We start from the raw sequence: 27,859 nt of genomic DNA on the forward strand, positions 1-27,859 counted from the left end.
TGTCAAGTACAATTGGTTCAATTATTTGTTTTATTGCGTTCACTTCATTTTTGCAGCATTAATAAATATTGGAGATCGCCTTAAATATAATTGTTTGTGAATGTGGGTACCACGCAGAAGTGAGTTATAATTGTTAAATACATATTCCCACAAAGTTACTGACATAAAAATTTAACCTAAAATAGACAATTATAGATGAATGATAAGTTGATTATGTTGAAAATGAAGGTCCTCGTCTAATAGTCTAAACCTTCTCACTGGTTAGAAAGAGACCATTAAAATCTACTTACTTTAATGATCTCTAAAGCACGACTATAAGCAACTGGTAAACCATTAAAGTTTCACTTCCCTCATGAAGCTCATCTGTGTAATTCTGAAAATTCTTGTAGATAGTTTCAACCCTCTTGTCTCACATTCATCGATTATGTTATTGCTTGAATTAGATATTTGAAGAGCCTTAATGCGTAGAAACTTCTATTCAATTCAAGGTAGTTTGTAGCAAAGAGAGTGAATATTGTGCCAGTGGTGAATCAGATTATGAGATGAAAAATTTTATTACAAAGGAGGGTTAGACAATGCTTCGGATAGTGAGAAATGTAAATAATTTTTTTTTCTCCATTTGTAAAGTAAGCCCTTGCATCGAAGCTAAAATTTCCATTTTAAGAATATATTTTAGATTTAGATCCACAATATAAAAGTAAAGAGAAGCAGAACACACTAATAAAATCAAAACTGTATTAAAATGTAAAATTCCTTATGATACAGAGTAACAAAAAGAATTTGTGTCTGTCTTTCAGTTTGTTACAAATGTACACGCATCACCTGTTGATGATGCATTGTGATTATCGACGATCATTCACGCCAGACGAGATTCTTCTTCGTGAAGCCTCTGGATCTCTTCTTTGTAGATGAAGAAGAAACTGGGAGAGCGCATGCGCTGAAAGAAGAGAAAATAATTCTAGTCTCTACCTACAATAAAGACAAGACAGTTTATATGTGCGTCTGTCTGAAGTGATACATAAAAGGCACTTATGTCCTACACAGGAAACCAGTGCCCCTATCAAATTAGGTTCAGATATATTCCGGAGAGTAAGAATGTATAAAATAAAATTTTAAATTTCAAAAAAATTTCTTTTTGATTACTTAAATTTCGTTGTCGAATATTTTTTTTTTCTAATCTTAAAAATGTTTAAAAAATAATTTCGAATAAAGTTTGCACAATATTTTTCATTCCCACAAAGTAAGAGTTTGAACCAGTTCTGGATCAAACTGTTAGCTGCGCATTTTCCACATCGTAAATGCTCACGGGAAAAGAGTCTCTATTCCACAATTTTTTAATTGATGAGCGTTTTTTTTATCTTCAGATTTACGAGACGTCAAATATGCACATTAAGTAAAAATTGTTTCCTTAACCAATGAATTTTGCAATCAAAAATGAATTTACGCTTTTCGCTTTCAGTGAGTGGATTTTGTTTGTGTTTTTAACATTTGTTGTATATTTTGAATTTGAAAATCATCTATATCATATAAATTGCAAGACGTTTTGACTTCCACAAAATAGTTTTTGTTTCTGAGGAATAGTTTTTCAGAAGCCTGATAAATTTTCGTGTTGTTCCGAAATGAACCATTAGTGTACCTGAACTAAAGCTTCAGAAACCAGAAATGACAATAAATGTTGTTAAAATTTTTATCATATAATTTATGCAAAAAATTATATATTAGCTCTATCAAATCGAACTTTTGCTTTCTTATTGTAATGCATTGAATTTTTTGTTGAACATGTAAACAAAATTTCCTTAAAACTTTAATTATGATAAATATTGGGTGCATATATAATACTGATGTTAACGATTCTACAATAGAAGTTCAGTTATTTGAAACACAATTATACGAATTTCCATTTAACAGAATCGTTTGTGGAGCGATTTATTAATTAAAAAAAAGAGATAAAGCAAAATGGTGGATGCTATTTCTACATAAGTCTAGAGAATGGAAATTAATAATAAAATTAAACATGATGTAAATTGCATTGTTTGTAATTTAAATTCTTAAAAATGTGTAATGATTCAGATATAATGCCTCAGATTTACTGCTTGATTTATAAAGTTAAAGACAACAGCATGGAGTCGAGTGCTGAGCAGCCAATCATATAGTCTAAGCAGTAGTGAGTCGGCAGTGAAGCTCCATTACAGCGAATAGACAGTGGAGAAAAGCAGACGTTTGAGGGACGCGAAAATTCGTGTGAAGGTTCTCTCTATGTGTTTTGTACTGTTATGGTCTTTCACTAAAGATTCGTTGCTTGTGAAGTGCCGTTTACTATAAGTATTGTTTTTGTATACGCTACGGTTGTCTTTTGTCACCTGTGAGTTCGTGTTTTTGTGTTGAATAAACATCGTTTTTTATATTATAAAGGAAAAATTCCGAGTCCGTAATCAGATCTTAGTTTAATTGCTGAAGGTCTGTGTTTGGTATATAATGTACACACACCTCCAAAACTAAACGAGGACCTTGTCTGCTTTCTACGCGCAATAAATCTATCTTCACTCACTAAATCTTATCTTAATATATATTCTCATTTTCTGTGAGAATTTTATATATTCTCTGGCTGTGAGAATTTTATATATTCTCACAGCCAAAAGTCATAAGGATTAGATCAATGACCGAGGCGGCTCAGATGATTAAAAGTAACTTAGTAATCTTTTTGTCATCCGATATGTTATGCCGAAGTCACGTTTAAATTTGCTGCGCGATGTGCAGGGGGAGGGGGTGAAATATCTCGCTTGAAGTTTGCGATGCAATGACGAAATTCAGGTGCATTTAAAAGAATATGGCATTGGTCTCGAAATCGTGCTTACACCAAATAAATAAGGGTCAATGAAAAATAATGAGATGAATCCATACTGCATTTTCACTTTGGGAGCGAGCAAAGATAGATATATACTTTAAGTAAGATCAAGACAGCAGTTTACTGCGCCATTCAGGTACAAATGAGCCTCATTACTCCAAGCTGCCTGCCAAAGCTATTCACCATCCACCGTCATCTGAGCAATGCCCATTACATCAAATGCTTTTCATTTTTCATTATCAGCAGAAAAGAAAAGCGTTATATTATATAAGGATAAAAGTTCAGGACATTTCACTGAATTTCTGTGACATCACGAGTGCACTATTGCTACCACGTACACTTGCTGCTCCATCACTACATTTACAACCTCTTCAACTTTCTGCAATCGATTTGGTTTGTATTGTTTGGCTGTCTCATAAGAATGTAAGATCATGTTGCGAAGACTTGCAAATGTCAGAGGGACTCTATGAAAATTTTATATCAGCCCGAAATGCCTTAAGTGCAGCACAACCTTTGCAGTTTCTTTGTTACAACAGATTCATAAATAAGGAGCTATCTGCTAAAGTCAGTGTCATGACGAAGTAGGAAAAATCCCTTTATATAGGTCGGAATTTTTTAAAATGAGAAAAATTCTCTTTGTATGAGTAGAAGATGTTGTATATGTTAATAAATACGCAATTCGAAGAGCCATTTCGTCTCCCTAATGGCCGAAATAAGATAATTTTTTTTTGAAATCAAAACCTTATAATCAGGAGATCATGTGTGTGTAATTTCAACAAACTGGCTTGTCATTTTTCCCTGGAGAGAATTCTAAGCATTTTCTGCTTGAATCGCCCCGTTTGATTTAAAATTTTTGTGTGCTCATTACCTTTGCAATAGTTTCAAGAGAAAAAATTTAAAATATAAAAGCAACGGAATCAAACCTAAAGCATTGTCATAATATGATGTCATAAACTAGAGGTTCGAATCGTTATTAAAATTAATTGCCTTTTGCTTTTTAATTTCGAATTTTTATTGTTTAATATCGAAATATATTTACTTTTACATGATATTTTATTTTCACAAATGTTTCAACCGTATCGCTCACATTTCTTGCAAAAATTGATCTATATGATGTTGAGATTAAAGTATTAAATTTAGCTTTGTTTTTTCAAAAAAATTATTTAATGAAAGGCTAATTTTTTAAAGATAAATGTTTAACCAGAAAAGGGATATAAGAAATTCCCATAAGCATGCTGATTATGAGAATGGATTATTACAGGGAAATACGAAAATATGCTTACCACATCCTTTGTAGTCTTCAATGCTCCTGCTGTGATCAGAATTTTGGCTATTTTATCTACTTTTATCGTGGCCATTGCGTAATGAAGGGGTGTTCTTCCAACCTGGGGAAAAAAAGAGAAAAAAAATATCCACAAGTCTGCGAGTCATTATAGATTCAATCAAATTGCAATTTTAATGAAAATGAAAAGAATATGCATTGCTAAGCAAAACTTCTTCAAGTCATTTAATTTCTCGGGTTCTCTATATTTTTATTTAGACATCTTAAAATCAATCGTTTAGCAAAACATCGATAGTTATTTCAGTGACTAACAAAAATGTAATAATTAATAGCACGAAAACTGTTTTAAACATCATTTCTGCCGTTGACGTTGAATCAATGACATAGACATGCACTAGGGTTTGATGGTTTTTCAAAGCAAATTTGTCACATTTGAAAACCGGTTTTTAAATTTAGAAAACCGGTTTCAAGAATTCATATTATTATGCAAAAATTAATTTTAAACTTATTTGATTTGCTATTCATTCTATGCAACGGGCAGCAAACACATTTTTTCAAGACCATTTTCACAAGCGAGTTGCGTTGGCCAATGCTTGTGCATTGTGCACTGCGCAGCTGCGCTTGCGCACATGGAAAAGACGTGCCTAACCGATTTATTTTATGTTAGTACATATATGCAACCGTCACGAGTCACGACAGGTTCGCTTAATAAAGTGAAAAACTGGAAACATATCCTAAACTTTTAGAACTTCATAAGGTCTTGGGACCGATTTGTCTAGCAGCTGAAGGCTTAGGGCGACGAGATGTCAATTTAACGAGTGAAGGTTATTTGAATTTCTGTTAAGTGAACTAAAAAATTTAAATATTGAAATAAGTTTGAAATTATAATATGCTTCAGAAGAACGAATTCAAGAAGGAAGACAAGTAGAATTAGCAACTCTTTTGCTGCATTTGCAAATCCACAAAACATTTCTATTTTAGTGAAATGTTATTGTATATTACGAGTGTTTTAAGAAATCAAGTGTATTTTCTTCAGCTTCAAAAACCGAAATTATTAAGTTATCTGGAAAGATATTGTCTAGAATATTTCCAAATTCTTATGTTGAAACTGATTCTGATGAAGAGCAAATCGTAGAAACTACTCACTAGAGTAATGCTTTTTTAAAAGAAGCCATGGAAATATCAATTCATAAGTTTCTTGAAAACCCTGAAGAAAAAATTACAAATTCAAAGACAATGAAAGCTGAATTTTCATTATTTGAGAAGAATTAAAAAGGACAAAAACTTAGATTTGATATTTGATACCATGAATACTATAAAACCAAGCTCAGTAGTTAATGAACGAGTATTTTCAATATCAGGCAATATTGTGTTCAAAATAAAAACAAGACTTAACCACCATTCAATGGATATTTTATGTTTTTTTAAAATACTATTTTCTTAGGAGAAATTAAAATGAATGAAAATAATACAAATATTATTTGAAATTTTTGTTTGAGTTTTCATTATTTTGTGTAAGTAATATATATATGTAATCCTTAATTTTTTATATATTTTGACTTTGATTTTGTTATTGATTTCGTTGTTTTTGTTATTAAATGAAATAAAATATTTTTCTGTTCTATTTTTTTTGACAAAAATTCAAAAACCAGCTAAAACCGGTTTTCAAATTCAATATTTCTTTTTTTTTCAAAAGTTGGTTTATGTATAAACCCTAAAATGCACTAGTAAATTTGTACTGCTTCTTAAAGAGACCTTAACAAATTAAATCCGACCCAGGATGGTTGAGAAACAGTAGAGATACTTGATAAATTGATTGATATTGCAGAAGCTTCTAAAATAGCTTGCAAAGTTAATAATTTAATTTTTCGTTACTTTTTCAATTTTCCTGTTTTTCGCAAATTTTACCACAACTGCATGCCCAAAAATAGGTAAAATAGAACTTGGTTATTATTTCTGCTCCATCTTTTCCCATATAGATTCTTCAATAATTATAAACAGCAAGCTATGAATTATGATAGAGAGTTAGATGATATGAATTAGAGATTAAAAATAAGGAAAATAATTTATATAAAAATGATATTTATTTTATATATATTGATAAGAAATGCATTTTTAAAAATTGTTTCTAATAAATTAATTCTAAACTGAAACATCTCAATTTCTATCTAATTATCCCAACTAAGACCGTACAAAATTATAAAGGTTGTTGGAAATTGCTTCTTCCCATATTCTGTATCATTTTTAAGTAAAAATTACCAAAAATAATTTGGATTCTGTGAAAATTTAATTTAAATTCAGCTATTTCAAAAATCATTTCAAACTAATTTTCTGTCAATGATTATCCTTCGTTTAAAAAAAAAATGTCCCAAGAAAGTCTTTTCCTCCCGAAAAAGGCGTCATGAGTAGAAAAAGTTTAAGATATTAATTTTATCGACTCTTAAATTTAGATGTTTCTTTGATACATGAAATACGCGGAGGAAAAGTACTGTAACGGTGAAAAAAAAAAGAAAAGTTAAATCGAGATATTTTTGAATTTTTACGTCCCCCCCCCCGAAATACGAAGGGGGAAAAAAAATCCTATTTTTTGGAATTTGAAGAAAATTTTAAGATGGGAAATTTATCAGCTGTCTTCTCATCGGGCACTTACATTGTCCGAGACATGGACAGATGAGGCGTTTGCCCTGACCAAGGTCTGGATGATGCCGACGTGCTCGAAGAGTACGGCTACGTGCAGGGCGCAGCGAGCCCGCCTGCTCTTGGCTGTCACCAGAGTGTTGTCGGATTTGACGAGACGAGCCACACCTTCCAGATAGCTATTCCGGATGTACCCGTGAAGCTCCTCGCGGCGCTTCTGAAAGGAAAGGAAACTTACATCTCAAAGTTCTCTTTGAGAAAGTTTTTAAATGGAATTGGTTGCATTTTTGATGTGTTTCGGAATCCGAACAAATTAAAGCGCTGGATTACAGGGTTTTAGGTTACGCAAATTCCACCCCCTTCCCTCAATCCAGCATTCAAAATCAAATTTTCTAAATTTTAATTTTTATTAAGCAGTGTTTGAATGACAAACTTTATCAGAAACTTCAATTGCAAAACGTGATTGCAAAAAAGTTAGCGTCGAATTTAAAATTTTAAAATATCTGTATATTTATAATAATAGATTAATGTAATAGCTGTATAAAAAATAAATTCGATAAAAGATTTTAAAATGAAATTTAAAAATAATGTTAGGCAAAATGTTTAAAAGTATTATAAATTTTTTTCCAAATAAATACTCTATTTAAAAAAATGTCAAAAATAAATTATCAGAGCTATTAATTTGTGGGTTATTTAACCGTTTGTTACAAAGTAGGAAATAGCTGATCTGTAATTGCATGCGACGGCATGAGAAAAAACATGCAAGAATCATGTTCTAAAACTGTCGTAAAAGTGATATTTGATTTTAATTTGAATAATTTCGAGACACTTGTAAAGCAAACGAAAGCACAAAATTAAATTACCTTGAAAAAACAACAAAAAATTTCCTATCCCCCTGCTCTTTCCTAAGTTGCCGGGCCCCCATGCAACTGTCTATTTAGCTTATTTAATAACCCGACCCTGTGATAATCCGAACTGCTGTGACGTACTGAAAGCAATATTTTATTTAGGTATTTTAGTTAGTATATCTAGAATAATTTTTTCATTTATGCTAACTGTAAAGAAATATTATACATTACTTATAATAATATTATTATCTTACAATGGGATTTTCTTTATTTAGAGACCAATGAAAAATTAAAAATTTCTGTAATCGAATGCCCTCTAATTTTGTTCGCGAATACCCTCCAATTTTAGAAAACAGAAAGTTGGATTTCTATAGTCAGGCTCTCGATTCGCTCTCTGAAGAAGCGTCCGAGTGAGCTATGTCTTTATTTATCTCCGAACCATACGTTTTACGTCTCATTTAGAAGTCCGGTCCCGTGCATTGCAAGCATTATCACTTCTCGAAAGACAAACCGCTTAAACGTCTGAAAATGAAATAGACGAAGAAATACAATTTAGGAAAATAGACTCACGACGAAATCTGTAATCTCTCTGACTAGAGAGAGGGAAGAAGCGATCCTCTGTTGTTGCAGAACGGCAGCCAGTTCTCGACCAGAACTGTCCCGGACGTGGATGAGCGGATCGTACCCTTCATGCAACAGCATGCGTACGTACGAAGAACGCTGCTGCAGGAAGGCGTCGAACACGAACCTGTCCAAAGTAGCCACGTTCTCCTCCTGGCCAGAATCCACTGCCACGTCACGGCAAGTGCGGTAAAGGACGTCCCTCTCGCCCAGGAGCACTTCTGCATGGCTCAGAAGGGCATAAAAGCTGCCGTCGGGGTGTACACGGGCAGCCGCGAAGTGGAGGACCGTCTGTCCTTCTTCGTCCTAAAGACAGAGAAAGGAGGTTTTTGAGTATATTGAGAGTTGCGGTGTAACTGGACTGGTTGGCCACCTCGTTAACGACAAAGCTGCTGTAAAATGGAACTTTTTTTTTTGAAAAAAAAATGTGCCGAATTAAAGTAAATTAGTTTAAATAACTATATTATTATTTAGTTTAACATTGTAAAATTTAGCTTCAAATAAAGCTGAAATTCCGCATGGCGAACTCCGGATTGTGCTCTTAAAGCTGAGTAATTCTGAGTATATAGTTCTACTTATATAAGTCCACAAGAAACTCTCTGAAGTTATGAAGTATGTTTATGATAGATACATTACTCTGAATATTATTATGTACGCCATACATTTATAAAACCTTTTAAATAATTACAATTTTTACCTATTTTAATATAAAATTTATTTCAGTATTCAGAGTTTCTGTGAAATGGCGTAACGGGAAAGATTAGAAAAATATTTATGATGAAAATGAAACATGCAGCCTTGAGAAATAAAGTGATTACAAACAAATCATCGCTTAATACAGATGTAAGCATTTTTTTTAAAGTTTAATCGTCTCTTATAATAACTATGTTAGTTGATTTTAAAAGAAGGCTAACCACTGTACACCATGCGTCTATTTGCTTTACATGTAAGAAAAAGTTAAATATGTATACCTCTAAGTCATAAAGTTTTCCCTTTCTGATTATAAGAGGTTTTAACATCAACCCTCATTAATTACTACTCTAAAGAATCTGGAAAAATACTATTATTGTCAGAGTTTAAAGTATACATTAAAAAAAATCCTTTCTAGAATCCTTTCTATATATAATTGAACATGGATAAAGCATAAAGGTTTCGTAGTTGTGTCTTAAGAGATTAAATCTTAACTTGAAAGATTAACAATTTCATGAGAAAGAAAGACTCCTTGGTTTAAATATTTAATAACTTTTTAAAAAAATATATTGATTTTGATCCTTAGGAAAAAACGGCTATGAAGAAATACCTAAAACTCAAAATGAATATAAATCAAAAATCTTTAATGATGAAAGAATTTGCAGATGGCGTTTATTAAATGCTGTGTTTTGCAGGAAATGTTTAATAAACAATATAAATTTGTGATTAAGATTATGTTTGTTTCATAGATTTGTTTTATGAGTTGAGTGTTTGAAACTTCAAACGAAATATGACCAATGTTTTTTTATGGTTTCAGGAATATCAAAAAGGGTTGACATTTAGTCCATATTTATTTAGCAGGGCCACGCAGATAATTAATTACTACTACTTAATAAGTTTGCAATAATGTTATTATGTTCTCTCTTTTTTTTTTCAAGCCATGGAATAAGGGATAAAATGGAAATTCTTGATACTTGATATTTTGATAAATTTGATTTGTATTTTGAAGCCAAATTTTCTGACAATATTCTTAACTGCAATACTTTGAAAGTGCAAGTGTGACCGTTTTCCCCCAAAAGATGCCGTTTTATTCTAAGAAATATTGACTATTCCGGAGTTCAAATCAATCCAATCTTTGCTCTTCTAAGATTTTATAAAGTTTCATTTAAGAAAATAACTCTCAGCGATTTGAAAGATCTGAAGGTGCAAAAGACAGAGGAACCGCTTATCAGTTCAGTAGCAGTCATTTTTTTTCTTTCTTCCTAGAACTGAGAGGTCATCAGTGATTCGAAGGATTCGAACGTAAAGGCGGAATCAATAGAATGAATCCGGAAAGAGAAAGTTTGCAATAAAACTTTTTTTTTTTTTTTGTACATTTTACTTTTGGCAGCTCTTAAAATAGAATAGTAGCAATTGTAAAACTATGATAACTCGCAAGTATTTTGCTTCAGAGTAAATAGCAAGGTGTGAATTGAAAATATTTTAATGGTTTTTATTTTTTATTCAAATGTAATTCTATTGGATAAACTAAATAAAAACAATTATGAAATAATAACTAAGTGCTTTCAAATTTTAAAATGACAGACAAAATTAAGTCAAATAGTTAAAAAAAATTCCAATAATTTAGAAAGACAATTCTTAAATTAGGTATCAAAAGATACTGAATAAAAAATGTAACTGAAATGCCTTAAAAAAAGTTGATTTAACAAAAGCAAAGATTAAATTGTCCAAAGGAAATAATTCCATCATCGACGAAAGCGCGCCGTAAAATTAATTTTTTTTTAATAAGCTGCGTTTGAAAAGCAAATCAGGCTTAATTCCAACGAGAAGAAAGATATTGTAATGAAATTTGTTTAGACCAATATTATAAAAATCTTTAAAATTAGGAAAATAGTCGTTTAGAAATGAAATTTACTCCACTCAAAAATGAATTTGTTTATGAAAAATGAATTATTTTTTAAGATGGAGGAAGAATATTTTTATGTGCAATGATTTCATAAACTTTTTAATATCAAAATACTTCCTGCTAAGTGCTCAGGAATATCTGCGTCAAATTTGTCCAGGAGATTTATTAAATGCATAGAAACAAATGGGGTTTGAATTTTTATATCAATTATAATTCGGAACAAGGAGATAATTCAGTATTCATTTATTCTATTATTTTCAATGTATACTTTTTGAAAGCTTAATGTAAGCTTAGTGCTTATAGTAATAAGATAAGTTTATGCTTCAAGTATCATGTAATTTAGAGGGAAAAAGGTAACACAGTATTTATATGCATTTTTTCATTCAACTTTTATTTTTTAAATAAATATTGATATTTTTCAACTGATTCGAAAGTGTCTATTTCGAACCTTCATTTCAGCAAAAGTAATTGATCTTTCTTCAAAATACGACGTTCGGAACAACAGTGTCTTTGCAAATGTGACATCGTAGATCCGCAGAACCAAAGCGTTGTCCGTCTACACCGAAGGCACATGCGTCAGTCATATACGAATGGCCGGACCGTATCTCTTCTGCGCAATTTTGGGGGCACACTGAAGTCATAAAATTTCAGATGAAATAAAATTTGGTCATCTCCGAAAAATGATGGGGCCTAAGTAATTTTATTAGGGTTTTTCCCCCTCTTATCTTATATATTATAACTTATCTAAAAATCACAAGCTTCGGTAAGAAATTGAAGAAATCTATATCACTGTTGAAGTTGGGGACTTGTAACTTATTTTTTCCCCTGAACGGAATGCACAGTGGAATTATGTTTTAGAGATTTTTCTCTCGAAAACACAAAGCAAGAAAACAATTGATGAATGACAATGATGCATCATAAGCATACATGAATGCTTATGATTGACAATCATGAGTTTTTATGTGAAACAAAAATGGATGAAATTGAACCAATGCTTCGAGATGATTCCTTGAAATTCCTAATTATTTTAAATATGTGGATGTCTAATACATGCAATGTCATTAAAAAGTCGTACGATGCACCTGTTGGGAGAATTAAAAATTTTAAAGACCTAACATCACAAATAATTTAGCCAAATAGCCAAAGAAATCGCAATAATTTTGATACTGTGAAATATGTGAAAATGCTTAATAAAAATAGCTTAATATTAAAATTATTAAAAACGCAAGTGATAGTTGTGATTAAACAGTGAAACTGGTTTAATATTTTAATAAAAAAAAAGGCGTTATTATAAACGGCGTTTATAATTTCGTTCAAATCTGTTAATGGATGCGGATTTAAACATCTAGTTTATATATAAATGTATATTAAACACTAAAAATCTCATCATTTCAATTTCAAATGTCTTTTGACACACAGCTGCTAACAACCATGTGATTTTCAAACATGAAAGCAAGCTCTCTTTTTTTTCCTTGAATAGTGATGACAAAATTATTAAATAATAAAAGAAACTTATGCTTCCGTTTTTTAATGAAAATTAATGAACTTATTTAACTGAAAGTCTTGTTAAATTTTGCTAAATGTCTCTTCCTCAGAATCCAAAGAACACCTCTGCTAAATTCAGTAACTTTGGGACCAATCACATTTTCTGCAGAATCCAAAAAAGTACAGACTTTGAAGTTCTTTTCATTGCTCGAGATAAACAGCAAAGATCAGTTCTGGCCCGGATCTTCCCATCTATCGCTTCCCTGGGAAAATGTTTGCAAACTTCCGACTGACGCGCTGTGCTCAGGCACCTTGCAAGCTCAAAACAGTTCCCTTTTCCTAACTATTGCACATGATCTTGCACAGGTTGCACAATGTAGCCTGCAAAGGCTACTTTAAAGAAACTTAAAATATTATTTTTAAAAAAATATTAAAAAATTCAGGAAGAACAGCTTTCTTCGAGAAGTCTTACCTTCATCTTGGTATGATCCTCGAATTCTAATGAAAACTCATCCTCCTCGAAATCTTCAGGATCTTCGTTGACCACTTCGAGAGGTGTTCGAGACGAGTCATCGCTGGAATGAGAACTCATATTTAATTTTAGTGTGTAACTTAAACGACTCATTTTTTTTATTTAATGGGAATTCATTACCCTAAGAATGTGCCCTTATAATTATAGGATTTTACAAAATATTGACGAGAAAAGTCTTTTACAGAATAAAGAAATAACACAATGGGAGAGCGATAATTATTTTTGATTTCCCCTCGCTTTCTTTCCAGTATAAAAAATTTACGATCATTTTCTAAATCGAAGGTTAAAATTGCGTTTACCGTTTTTCAAAGTATATAAAATACAAATTCTATCAATTTTACTGGTAGCAATTTAGACTTATTTTGAAAAACATGTTTGTGACTTTCGTTGTGGACGAAGTTGTGAGTGTGTAAATATACTCTTTTGATAAACGGATACTTAGGAAACTTGATATATACAGTATGGGGAAAAGAAAACAAAAATTAATTAAACAGCTCAAATTTCAGCCATTAAATGGTGATTTTTGTTCAATTTAGAAAATAACGGAACTACCTGCAATCAATCATGTAAATTTCCAAATGAATAATTAGAAAAAAAGGAAGCAGACTTTACTAATCAAATTGGTTTGTCAAAACTGCAGAATAGATTGGTGCCAGGGAAAAATATCGAGATTGGCAGGTCTCACGAAAAGGTCCATGCAGAAGAATTTATTAAAAAGAATAATTTGAAGAAAGTAAAAAAAAAAAAGATTTCAAATGAAACTGTGCAGGAAGCAGCTTTGCTTCGATTAACAGATTATTCCCTATGTGCTTGTCTATAACTTGACATGTAGTGTGCAAGTTTTTGCGATTTATTTTAAAGTGAATTCCATAGCTTGAGTTTGAGTTAGTGCTTTTTGACTAAACTGCATCACACTTACAATATTAAAACCTTTTATCGATTCATAATAGAATCAACATGTGAACATGAAAGAAGTCTAAATTCCTGAGATTGTACAAACCATTGTAGTGAGAAAAACGAAACAAAGATGTGAAGGTATGTCATTACACAAGATATGCAATATGAGGCCACTAATGTTTAGATACAATATATTTATATATAATAATGTAATGAAATTCATAGAAAATCAACATACTTCAAAATTTACAACATCATTAATGCTGTTTATCAGTTTGGGTGGGAATATTCTTGGAAAATTTTATAGCCAATCGAGAACACATTTTAACTCAGGAGACGGAGGTGAATTCTCCGAGCATCAGTAAGTATTAGTATTGTTTGGATTGGACAATTTTCAAGATTTTTTTAAGAAACAAAAATGTTTTACTACTTTAATGTAATAATATAAATCGTCCTTTTCCTATAGACCCCAATGTTGCTATATTTCGCTTATCTCTAGCAATTACTACTCTGTGGCGCTGAGAGACCACGAGATGATGAGAGAAAGGCGAGGTACAATTATTGCTACGATGAGATGCGTTTTAGACTGTCGAATAAAATTATGTGAATTAAATTTTGATCCATTCTTTAGATCTTATTCGTATATAAATCAAAGAATTCCTTTCAACGAAGTGAAGATTGCTTATTAACGTGGAAGGGCGTCCAGTTTTCTTACCACTTTTGTTGATGTTTCGTCTGATTTGAAATATTGGTGACATTTATGGCGCAGAGACAGGCTGAAATAATCCCCACGGTAAGCTTGTTACAGTAAATGCCCTTGATAAGTTTAAGAAAAACATCTCACACAAGCTCATTGATCTTCCATTTTAAAAATGTGTAAAGATCATCAAGCATGTCATGCGTATATATGTTAATCCTGTTCTTTAGAAATTCATAACAAAGCGATATACACTGGTGGGCAAAATTTAGGAAGCAGCGTAAATCTTAAGCAGGAAGCAATGAAATAGCAGAAAAGGATTATTGCGATCAGTACAATGAACGCACAATTCAGTAGAAAGGTGATGCATATGCAAATATGGAGAACAAAACATCATAAGCGACGTGAGTGTATGCAAAACGCGTACAGTTGGAGAGCGCAGCTCAAGACTACAAGGAAAGGAAGGACGGAGGCGCAATTAAAGACATTTGCTGCAAGTGCAAGTCAGTTTTTTCGGGAAATATGGCTAGAAGAAATCCCCTGGGTGACTTCACAGGAGGAAGAATGATTGATCAAAAAGCTGGAGAAGGGGCGCAGTATGACCAGTGGATCTTCACCATAACTGAAGAGTTCATAATCGACAAAAGTGTCATTTCGTGCGCTTGGAAAGACTTTCAAACCATAGGTATAGTTGTTATAAAGGTTAGTGGTGGCCGCCCTTAGGAAAACAACTGCAGTGGACGACCGATACATCGTCCTGCAAACGAAAAGAGACCGATACCAGTCAGCAAGCTCTACTTCTCAGCAACTGTGTACAGCAACAAGGCGACGTCGCGTTTATTGTGAACAGACGCCTTCACAAAGGTGGCCTATTCGTACAGCGTCCTGAGCACGGCATCCCTTTGATATTGGCCATCGGTGACACCGTTTAGAATGGTGTAAGGAGCACAAAAACTGGACATCTCATCAATGGAGTCGTGTCCTCTTTACGGATGAGAGTCGTTTCAGTATCACAAGGGATTCTCAACGCCAGTTGATATAGAAAAAGGTCGGGACACGGTTTTATACCAGTAACATTATGGAAAGAGGCAGCTAGGGTGGTCCTGGGGTTGTCATCGGGGAGGCATTATGCTGAACGAGTGGACTGAGCTCCGCGTTTTCGACAGAGATTCTGTAACTGGAGATTGCTATTGTAAGGAGGTGATCCTTCCCCATGTGTGTTTGTTCCGAGGTTCTATAGGACAAGACTTCGTTTTTATGGATGAAAATACACGGCCACATTTGACTGCTGATGTTCAGCAGCTACTGGAAAATGAAAATATCATTCGAATGAATTGGCCAGCATTCTCTCCTGATTTAAATCCCATAGAATATGTGTGGGATGCTTTGGAGAGATGCTTTGTATCACGATTACATCCTCCGGGGAACTCCCAACAACTAAAACAGATGCTTATTGCGGAATACGCACTCTTATCTCAATAACTGTTGGACACTCTGCCACTATGGAGAGATGGTGCGAAATAACCACTGCAGTAAGGGGAAGGCATATTCCATACTAAGAAACATCTGCTTGTTGTTCTTCCTCTTGGACAGGAAATCATATGTAGTGGTGCTATGAGTTCAATAAAGTCTTTTTTTTTGTTTGATTCCCTGCTATATGCATTGTATTCTTTTTTTTTTTTTTTTTGCGCAACTATGCTTTCGTCATCGTTTAAGTACAAAAAGCTGTCTCTCATTTCTGAATTTCATGTCTCTCAGATGAGTTTTCGAGGATTTATGGCAAAAAAGGCACCTGTTGCTTAAGTTTTGCACACCAGTGTAGTATCCTTATAAAAAGTGCATCTGCAAGTTCACGTCTTTACAACGGACAATGATGTTTTAAAAGTTTATCTTTTAGGACAAAACACGTTATGCTGTGGAAATATAGTGACTTCTTTTTCTTTAAAGATATCTGTCCACAAGTTCTGTCACGATTCTTGTAAATATGGAGTTCTTGATATTAATAGGAATTATTTATCAAGCCTTACAAGTTGCATACTGTCAAGAGTACAGCCTTTTAGTTATATGACTCATTCTCCTTGTTTCTCGGATTTGAATGCCCGCGACTTCTAACCGTGGAAGGATCGTTCCTGATAAGGAAACAGTCTATCTGATACGAAAGTGAGTATAATCTACCACATTAGAGCATTTAAATAAGAATCCTTTCAAACTATCATTGAACGCAGTGTAAAAAGAACTTTGAACAGGCTAATGTAAGGAGCAAATGGAATGTTTATCGAAGAATATTGTGAATAAATAAAATGTTACATTCTTTATTTAGTTTTCTTTATGCAGTTCACTTCCGCTTGGCAATCGAAATTTGAACTATCATTTCCACTGAAGCTTTTCCATTTAAATATATTACAAAATTCTAGAAAATGCGACAACTCTAAAGGACTCTGCAAAGCTTCTAAATAAGCTCATCTGAATTACTATCACACTTTATAATGGAGAATTAATTGCAATATTGAATCTTAGAATTTCTTCTGTTAAGTGTATAAAACTATATATGTATATATAAAAAAAGAACATTTGAATACCTTGGACACCTCATGTCTTCATTATAGAACCCTTTACAACGGAGAATTAATTGCAATTCTCCAATAACAGTAGAGACACCATTACAATGAATTAATTGCAATTCAATAAGGGTAGAGACAGCCGTCTCAATGGATAATTAATTGCAGTGCTGGAATCTTGAGTTTCGTCTGATAAGTATGTAAAACAATATGTATAAAGAAAGAAAGAGCATTTGAATAGAAAAAAAGAGTATTTGAATACCTTGGTTTAGAGTCGTCAGTTTCTGCTTCCGATGGGCCAGGTTTCACAGGAGAGGAGTTTCCTTCCGTTTCGATAGACGTTTCCCCCTGGAAAATAATCTGATAGCATACAAAAAACAAAACTGCATTTTTTGCGGTAGCGAGTCGCTGATAAACGATCACCAGACAGAGGTCATTTGGATAATGACGCTTCACAACCTAACTTTTGCTTTCAATTGTTATAATTTTCTCGCAGTTGCTAATGTTGCAAGCAGAGGTGGCACATCCATAGGCATGGGGGGGGGGAATGGAGGCATCCTAAATTTTTTTCAAAATATAAATATTATTACTAATATATTTAATCTCACACGCAATTTAACGTTACTCTATCAACAATCTACTAGCATTTTCTTAGAGCTTTTAATACTCGAAAAAAAAATTTTATACCTCTCTTTTTGGAAGCTTCTCTCTACTATTTTCACAGATGCACCTGCTTAGTAAAAACGAGAGTGCATTTATCTCCATAAGTAAAATGCTGTCGAAAGAAAGGTACCAATTTCTGTATGTGCGCACATACAGTGGATTAGGGAATTTCTTCCATTCCATACTATTGAAGGAAGCAAAGTATTAATTTGAAGATAGAAAGTACCTCTTTTTCCATTAAGGTATAGTAAAGGCGCTATTTTAAATGCTTTTACTGTGGCAGATAATTCTTACATGATATCGAAATCTGACTATTAGTAGAAGTGAAAGATAATTATTTATAGTAAAAACAACTAATAAATAATGTGGGATTGTCTTTTTTTCTTATATAAATACGAAAGTGACATCACCTTAATATTTATTTTAAACTTAAAGTTCACTAAATTTTTATAAATCAACAGTCGCAGAAGAGCAAACCATTATAAAAAAGAATAAGAAATGTAAGAAAAATAACTAAAAACATTCACTTTAAAATTTTATTTTTCATTAATGAGGAAAAATACTTCTGAGAAGCACAGGATAGATTACAGCACTTTCACGTCGTCAGCACACGAACCGCCGTTGCTTGTAAATACATTCATTTGGCGAGGAAAATCTAAATATTGCAAGCTTAAAGAATGTTGATAAATCATCGTAATTTATAAATATCCGCCTCGTCGAATGTTCATAAATTAATGAGGTGTGATAAGAAGCTATTATAATGTAATAAAATTTATCCTAGCTTATTTCCTGTAATTCCAAGGCATAAAAAGACAACAAAGGGAAATGATAATTTGTAAACCGTTTGTATTAAAAATAACTACTAAATTACTATAACAACGTTTTATTCAGTTATTTTAGCAAGGGAAGATCCTGTTTAGTATTTTTAATAAATAAACAAAAAAGGCATTTTTACGCAAAAAATATGATTTTAAAAATTTTATTAAAATTAAAATTTTTTTTATCTGCTTTGGCATTATGAAGCAGAAAAAAAAAGACAATTTAAAACCATAGCAGAGCAATCAAACTTAATTTTACTTATAATTTAACAAATGATACCATTTAAATTAAAACGAAATAAAAAGTTTACTGACATAACTAGGAAGATAAGATTATATTACATTTTATTTTTAATATGATTGAGTTAAAAGTAAAGCAATGCCAGTTAAATGAAATGTTGAATATGCTTTTTTCATCCATTACAAATTAAGGATTTATTTACTGACTGATTTCTTTTAATTTATCCGGGCTTTTATTCCATATTTATGCTTGGATTTCAAAATATAAAGGATAGCCCTTCATTCAATTAAGATTATATTGACATCCGGTTTGGCTGCATTAGGTATAGGACTATACTTTTACCTGCCATTTTCTCTCCTATTAGAACCGGCAACCGATCTCTTTCCTGTCAGTGCGCGCTAAAACATTATTTTTTAATACATCAAAGTACTAAAGAATGTTATCGCTACTCATATGCTCGCTGGCCTAAAGTTTTAATTTTGTACTTTGTTTCTCAAAAGCAGTTTTGAAGAAAGTACTTTTATAAAATTTATATTATTAATGAGTAAAGATTTCCATTTTTAGTACTATCTTGCATATTTATATTTTAGATTTAAATAGTTATATATTTTCTTTTTAAGCATATTATTTAAATCGTTATTGTTTGGAAATTTTTATCCATGTTCAGCGCTTTATTCTTATTTGTGATATATTTCATTTTGATATTAATAATTTGTAATTATTTCGAATAAAAGATTGGTTAAAGCAAAAGACATTCATTTATTCTCCCTTCAAAATGGTATGCTTAGTAAATATTGCAATGAAAAATAAAAAACAAATACTTACATTCCAGGCAGTGGGAAGAAATACTGGATATACAGGTGATTAAAAAACCGCGTACTTCAAGTTGTCAAGACAAAAGCGAACTGGGATAGCCTACTGCGCAACCAGACCGAGGAGATGACCTATCATCCATCGTGTCCAAGACAAGATACCCTGATTCTATCCACTTTTTGCGCTTGATAATTTTGCATATCGGATGGATGGAACCAGTACGCAGCTTTTCGATTTCTTTACTATACCTATTATAATGCCTGCCGCGTGGATTTTAGATTTCTTTGCAATCCTAATGAATGCAGCATTACGGCAACATATAACTTAATCTACAAATTGAATCTTTCCAATAAGTTCTATCAATGATATAAATTTTCTTTTTCTTTCCCAAGATCAGACTCACCTCCTCATTTTCTCTCGAGAACCTGTCTCCAGTCTTCCTGGCGGCGTATTGGTAGAGGTAGGTGGCCAAGTAACCCACGGGGTCTCTGGGCCTCCTGTTGGCCACCTGAGTCAGACCTCGAATCAGAGCATCTCCCAATACACTGGCCAAGTATCGACTGTCTCGATTTTGGCGATCGAATAAAATAGGGTAGATGGAAGGTTTCGGAGGTGGTTGTTCCTGGGGCTGCTCGGTGGTGGTGGTGGTTGTGGTCGTATCGTCCGAGAAGTCCGGTGTATTGCCAGGTTCCACATTCTCGAAAGGATCGTATTCGTCTTCTTCGTTGAATAGATCAACTGAAACAACAGATGGTTTTTATTGATAAGATGTGAAATCGACAGAATACAAGCAGAGTATTGTTATAGGCTTTCTTTTCCTTTGACAGATGAGAGAATTTTCTTTTTTACTGGAATCAATAAAAGAAAAATATAGTTTTTTTTCCTTCTGAATATCCAGTCATCAGTGTTTTAAGCCATGCAAAAGTTTCTGCCATAAAAATGTTCGTTTCTTTGTTTAATCTGATTGATATTCGAAATTTCATTTTCTTGTTCATCATAGAAAATTGCTCCACTCCCAACTTGATCTGCTAACTTAGACACCCCCCCCCCCTCATAAAGATTTTCTTTGTCACAATGTTATGAAGAAATGTTGATTTTACTTAGGAATACGAGCAATTTTTAATGGATAAAATGTTTCTTCTGTTGAATTTCTTCTGGTTTAATGACAATATTCTCAATTTCGATTTGAACATTTGAATTATATTGCATTTTTGGTATTGATTAATTATGTCCTAAAAGAGTATAACTTGCTAGAATTTAAAGAGAATCTAAAGATACTTCTCAATAAGCTTTATCAATTAGCATTAAAGTTTTTTTTTTATTTGAAGCCGTTTTTTTATTTATTTTCATACCAAATTTCGGAAGCATACTTAATAATTTTATTTTTTTAGATTGTTTAAATTTCTTTGAGAATTTGAAGCTTCACACACCGAGTTACTTTAGATAATCTTGCAATTTTTCTTTGAAGTCGCTGATTTTTTTTTCTTTAATCTGGTTTAAATAATGAAGCCAATGTAATTTTTCATCAAAATAAAATCCAAGATATTTCAAAATCTTTGTATGTACGAGGATTCTGTTACTTAATTTTTACCTAGGAATGTGTGTTGTGATTTTTTTTGTAAGGCAACATTATAAATTTTGATTTACCTGGATTTATATACAAATGCAAATTTTCTGCCCATTTCTCAATGATTTTAAGAGACATCTTTGTTTTTTTTCTGTAAATTTCTAAGAGGCTCTGCCCACTAACATAAGTATAATATCACCTAGAAGTAATTATACGCTGGCAATTTTCATCTATTTTTTCCTTAAAAGTCTATCTGCGATAACAAGTTAAAATATAGATCTCAAAGAAGAACCTTGGGGAATTCCCTTTTTATATTAATATTTTATATTATTCAAAAATTTTAGATTATTTAGGAAGTCCGAAACACTTGCTAATAAATAATTTGAAATACTATCATTTTCAAGGCTTTGGAATATATCCTTTTATTTAATGCTATTAAAAGCGTTTGAGATGCCCAAAGAAATAGCAATTGTAACCATTTAGTTATTTTAACTAACTGAACAGACGAGCAGCATTTATTATGTAGTTGTGCTATCAATTTTTCGGAAACCAAATTGATTTGCATGATATTTTATTAGTACTTTTAAGCTATTAAATGAGTCTTTAAATGATAATGTTGTCGAATATTTTTTTCCATGAAGGCAAGAGACAAATTGGATGATAAGAAGAAGATTCGTTTTGTCTTTTTCGCCTTATTGGAATGAGAATTTCTTTTGCAACTTACCAAATACTTGGAAAGATGCCTTTCCTAAGGCAGATATAAAAAATTGAAAACAACCAGGTTTATAAGGAAACAACGTTTTAAAAATATTAAAAAAAGATCCATCTTGCCCTGGATTCTTGTTAGATTCAATGCTATCCATTTTTTTTGGGAAAGGGGAAGGGGGCGGTTCTTCTTGTATTATCAAAAAAAAAAAAAAAGTTGAAGTTCAGAGAAAATTGCTTAATTAAAAAGTTGCTATTGTCTCTTGGAAACTGATAATCTAAACTCATTTCAAGGCCTTCTTTAAGGAATTATCATGATTCATTCTTAATTTATTGAAGATTTCTAATTGCTATAAATTTATTTTAACCAGTTTATAAAACTTGTTAAAAATATTATTAAAAGTATTAGTTTGCACTAAATTTGTTAGAAATTTTCTAAAAGAATTTTGTTTGGGCTTCACATATTTTTGTAGTATAGATTTAAGTTTCCTCTTGAAGATAATTCAACTCTCTATTCATAAATAGTTTGAAATTATCTTCTAAATTCCCTGCTTTTGCTCCTTTGGATTTTCAATTCATTTCCCCATCAGTCTATATTTTTGTCTTTATCAGTATGAAACTTCTTTTTATTTCTTCCACAAATTTTAATAATGACTTCTTGAATAAATTTTTCGAAAGTCTCCAAATTATTTCCAATTTTACAATTTTTTTCACTAAATTCATGCAATTTAATTTTAAAGTCAAAATAATTAACATGAACCAGTGTTCATTTGAGCTTGTCGAATATTTATCATTGCAAAGAGTGAATTCATAGATAGAGAGTAATTCTACTCTTAATTTTCAATTTCTGACTTCATTAACTTTAATGATTTTCATAATCACGATATCAATTCAGGTTTTATGAATATTTCTGTTGAACGAAAGAAGTGAATCATTATTATTAACAATCTTTATTTCAAGTTGAGCAATCAATTGTATAACAAATTCTCTTCCCATATCTGTACTATATGGGCCCCAAACATAGGTATTTACATTTAAATTACTTCAGATAAAACTTTATCCTCTTTAAAATTTAGAACAGGCAATATTAATTCATCTTTTATATTAGAGTTCGGAGAACAATAAATTGAAAAAAAAATGATTTTCTCCTGTTTAGTTTTAAAAGCATTGGTCAATTTGTTTTCATGAAATCCCAAAATATATTATGTTTTTCCTCTCCTGAATGCCGTTTCCTCAAAAATTAGCTTCTAACTCACTGCTTACTTTATTGGACGATTTACGGTATTTGCCTGACGATAAATTTTTTAAAAATTACTCTAAGCTAAGATAGAACTTATAGATTAACCGATTTTTCCTACAAGTTTTTGTAACCGAGGAAAGACTCGTCCTGTTTATGTTTGAAAGTGAATATAGTGAAATGAAATTCAGGCTCAGTAATAACGGCCGCACCAAATGAATCGGAACCATTTAATCTACAAACTTCCTGTCTTGCATTTTTCTCAAAACGTGCAGATTATAATAGATGTCCAAATTAATAAGAGGTAACTCGAGCAAGGGGCCTGTGGAATGCATCATCAGCGAATTTCTTAATGTACATTCTCAGATAAAGAAGCAGGCACTCCATTTTATTCTGCTGTCGATCATCGTATATGAAAGCAGAAAATGCCATTTTAAAGGTAATAATGCACAGTCACTCAAAAAAAGTATTGGGACACTTGACTTGAATAACTACAAAGCTATTTATAAAACTATTTATCACATTAAAATAAAAACGAAATGAATCAAGAAATATTTTAACATTTGATGTACAATTTGTAAGGAAAATTTTATTAGTATTTCAGAATCATAATTTGATCTAGTTTTTTAAATATAATTCAAAGGCAAATAGGAGTAAAAAAAGTATTGGGACATTTTTGAAATGAAGAATTCAACAAATATATAGCACATCCATAGAATTGAATTTACTGCCACATTTTTAGACTATAATTTTAAATATAAAACTTTCAATAGGTAAGATTGATTATAGAAAAAAACAGCGAGAAACAAAGATACAGGGTGATCAAGAAATAACAGTAGGTGTTCGGAGTCCTATAGCGTGTTATGTAGTGGACGAAATATAACAAATTTGGCCACTATACACGTTAAAGTATGCGGTTTTGATTTATCAAGAAAAAAAAAATAGTACCTAAAAACGCCGATAGGAGAAATCCTGGCGCTTCAAGCTCATAACATGTGGAAAAAGAATACACAACTGCCAATGGAAAGAGTAAATAGTAACACACCAGATACCAATGAAAAACGTATATTATAGCCGTATATTAAATTTGGATCAAAGTGACCACCAACTAGATGTTTCAATGAATGCATGAGGTACACGAGGTTTTCGACGGTGGCTCTCAGCCTATCGGCATTTATTCGTCTGACATGTAACGTTATTTGATCTTTTAAAGTAAGAATGTCAGGAACATATCCTTGATACACAACGCCTTTCAAGTGAACCTGAATTGCCTCACAACCAGAAATTACCTAGATTTAGATCATCATCTTTCAGTTAATGGATATTATCTTATATGGATAAAATTTCAGTATCTTACTCAATGTCTTCTGCATCGTCGAGAACGGGATATCTGTTTGTCGTGATATTGAACGTGCACTGCTGATAACCTGATTATTAGCAATCGTCTGATCCATTATCGTCGGAAGTTGCAGTTGCAACTTCTACAACTTGTTCCTGCTCGATAACTTTACGTCCTCGGCCTGATTGCACACCAAGAATTCCTGTTGTTTCAAATCTTTCAACCATTCTTCGTAAGTTAGTTATGGTCATCGATCCTCTACGTAACTGTTTTAACAGCCGGTATTCACGATGAACAGCATTGGCATTTTCATCCCGCTGATAAAACAGTTTGACTAATAAGGCGCGTTCATGTAGTGACAACGCAATCGGCGGACGAATTCTCGCAGAACGACATAAATTCCCGCAACCCTTTCTTTTATCTCGGATGTCATGTCACAAAGTACCCGTATAAGCAAATTACATAATAAATTTTTCGATCGCAGAGCCAGGATTTCACCTATCGGCGTTTTTTGGTACTAATTTTTTTTTTTTTTTTTTTTTGATAAATCGAAACCGAATGTCTATGGTGGCCAAATTTTGTTATACTTCGTCCAGTACATAACACGCTACAGGACTCCGAACACCTCCTGTTATTTCTTGATCCTCCTCTATATCGATTGATGTGCGAAATTTTGAATTAGTCATTGGAATAATGGAAAAATCAGTTCGCTGTATAGGACGAATCTAGAAATTAAGTAAGTCTAACATTATTCACAGGTTCGAAAAAATAAATAGTGTTCAAAATAAGTAAAATTCAGGGCGTCCAAGGGCATTTAATGAGGGTGAAAAAAGGCGGGTTGTGAAATAAGTTCATTTTAATCTAAAACTCAGTACAGTAAAATTGACTCTGCAATGCAAAAGTAAGTTCAGAAAATCTGTAAATCCTGAAACTGGGAGAAATGTTTTAAGAAAACATAAATATCATGGCATAGTACCTCAAAGAAAGCCCTACATCAGCAAAGCAAATCGACAAGCTAGGCTGGCATTAGCTAAAACTTTTGTAAAGCAGCAGGAATTTTGGGAAAATGTTATTTTTGTTCATGAGAGCAGATATAACATTTTCGGTTTGGATGACGAGCAAAACATTTGGCTGAAACCAAATGCAGCCATCTATGTCAAAAATGTTCGGCCTACTGTCAAATATGGAGGGGGGGGGCAATAAAACAGTCTGGGGTTGTATGGCAAGCACTGGTGTCGAGAACTTCCATTTATTGGTTGAACAATGAATAAAGATATCTATTTTTACATTCTCAAGCGAAATTTAAAGCAAATTTCAAGCAAGCTGGGAATTTCAACATATTTTAAACTGTATCAAGGAAAATGACCCAAAATATAGAGACTCATTATTGATATTTGCAAATAATGGGTCCTCTACCATTGTCCTAGCGTTATTAAGACTCCTGTACAATGTCGAAACTTTAATCCCATTGAGCATATGTGGGATTATTCGCATCAAAATCTTTAGGAACATCAACTTTCGAACAAGCAGGATTTAAGAAAACATTTGGTTGAAGTGAGGGCCAAAATAGATGGATCATTTTGCAAAAAATAGCCTCAACACATGCCAAATAGTCTACGAGAAGTAATCAAAATATCAACTTTAAAGTTTATATTGTTTTTATTTATTTATTGGGAAATGTCCCAATGCATTTTTGAGCACATTTTTTTTTAACTTGATTCCTTTTATTTCCAATTATAACCATAATTGCGTTAATATGAGAGTTTTGTTGGAATTATTATGATTTGTATATATCAAATTAATATTTACTTCTTTGTTTTGGTTTCAGTTGTAAATTTAACTGAAATATTATGATAAAAATCTGTGAACTTATGGTGTGTCCCAATACTTTTTTGACAGACTGCTTATTGAAAGAATCTGCTCCTCAAATGTTCATAAGATCTACGTATTTAGAATTGTATAAAATTTGAAATCTCTTATTCCAATGTCATGAATAGATTCCCAATGGAAAAATGACCTAGTACAAATTTTGATTACAGTGGAAAATATTTGACATTTTCTCTTAAGGGTTATTCCCCTATTTAGATTAATTGATCTCGGACAATATTTTCATTTTTATTTCTGAGGTGTTTGTGAAGTTACAATCTACATGTTACTATAGATTAAAATACTAGATGCATGGCAAAATATTTAGATTGAAAACTTCTGTTAGAGATTTTATACTTTTTCGCAAAGAAATATTCTAGAATATTGAAAGTTTCGTCTGAAGTGCACCTGAGCCTAAACCTTCCTTCGCTATTACGCTGAAAGCACCAAATCTGAAAGTTCTGAGCGAAAGAAGTAAAATTAAATATAACTTTTAATATTTGAAAGAAATAAACATTTAGTTTTGGATTTAATATTTTACAGACAGAAAGAAAAACGAATAGATTTTTATTCTTTTTCAGCTTTAGCCACGCATTTCGTTGTCAGCATTACCATTTCTTACTGCTCATCAATAAACATGAAACGATCAATGACTTTAACTTACGAACGTGCCTCTCATTCACTGGTGAATTCAAATCAGTTTTTGTTTTACCGGCAATTTAGTATTCGAAACAAATCTTTTCTTGATTGCAAAAGTTATCATTACATACAAAATATTTAAGTATTGTATATGTAGAACTGAAATGGTAGCATACCCTCTAAATAGTCATTTATTTATTCTACAAATAATAAATTTCCATTGTTATTTTTTAAGCTATTATCCACCAAATACTTTGGAACTTCTAATAATAATAGAAATTTGAAAGAAGTGTCATTGAATAAAAATTATAAAACATTTAACTATAAAAACAATTATATATAAGTATGAGAATCAGGATTTTAATGCTAATTTATTATTCTGTTAAATGTCTTTTCGTCGAAAAGTCTTTAAGAGAGATATTGTTTTTTAAGTGACAATCACAAATTTATTCTACAGCTTTTGATTGATTCAGCACAGTTCAGTTAAATTGTTATAGCATTTATAAACCAAATGTATTAAATAGAGAAATAAAAATATAATTTACGTACTTCTAAATGTAATTTATCAAAACTAATATAATTATATTTAAAAGTTGAGAACAGATATAAGTTGAATTTTCGCATTCATTTTTAAAAGTTTAACATTTTTTTTTATCAAAAACGTAGAAGAACGAGACTTTAATTTGCTTAAACAGAATCGTTTGCCAAATAAAGATTGTTAATATAATTGAGGTCATATAAAGAATAATCATAAATGTTTTAAAAGTTATTTATAATCTCCTCCCTGCAAGTATGAAATATTTTAAGAAATAGTACTTAAATGAATTTCATTTGAATTTTGAATTTTGTTTAATATTATGTAAGCCTCCTTTGAAGACAGCTGGCTGCCCCTGGGAAGTGGAAATCCTAGTTCCGGATTAATATTTAAATAAAGCATTTCTTAAATCTTCATTTTATATGGGTAAAAGCATGC

The 27,859-nt window shown here is 31.9% G+C and overlaps 1 protein-coding gene across 4 annotated transcripts in view; it reads right to left on the minus strand.

Moving 5' to 3' along the window:
* Positions 1–721: 721 nt before the first annotated feature.
* Positions 722–27,859, minus strand: part of LOC129965901 (uncharacterized) — a 142,197-nt gene continuing 115,059 nt past the window's right edge. For all 4 annotated transcript variants that reach the window (XM_056080172.1, XM_056080173.1, XM_056080174.1 and 1 more), the window contains 7 exons: positions 19,937–20,271; positions 17,261–17,346; positions 12,787–12,889; positions 8,183–8,539; positions 6,778–6,981; positions 4,129–4,230; positions 722–937 (listed from right to left, as the gene is read on the minus strand). In XM_056080172.1, coding sequence (XP_055936147.1) covers positions 857–937; positions 4,129–4,230; positions 6,778–6,981; positions 8,183–8,539; positions 12,787–12,889; positions 17,261–17,346; positions 19,937–20,271 — 1,268 coding nt within the window. In that variant the 3' untranslated portion in view covers positions 722–856. The remainder of the gene's footprint in view (positions 938–4,128; positions 4,231–6,777; positions 6,982–8,182; positions 8,540–12,786; positions 12,890–17,260; positions 17,347–19,936; positions 20,272–27,859) is intronic.

This window comes from Argiope bruennichi, chromosome 4 (genome assembly GCF_947563725.1).
Source record: "Argiope bruennichi chromosome 4, qqArgBrue1.1, whole genome shotgun sequence".
NCBI classification, from domain to species: Eukaryota; Metazoa; Arthropoda; class Arachnida; order Araneae; family Araneidae; genus Argiope; species Argiope bruennichi.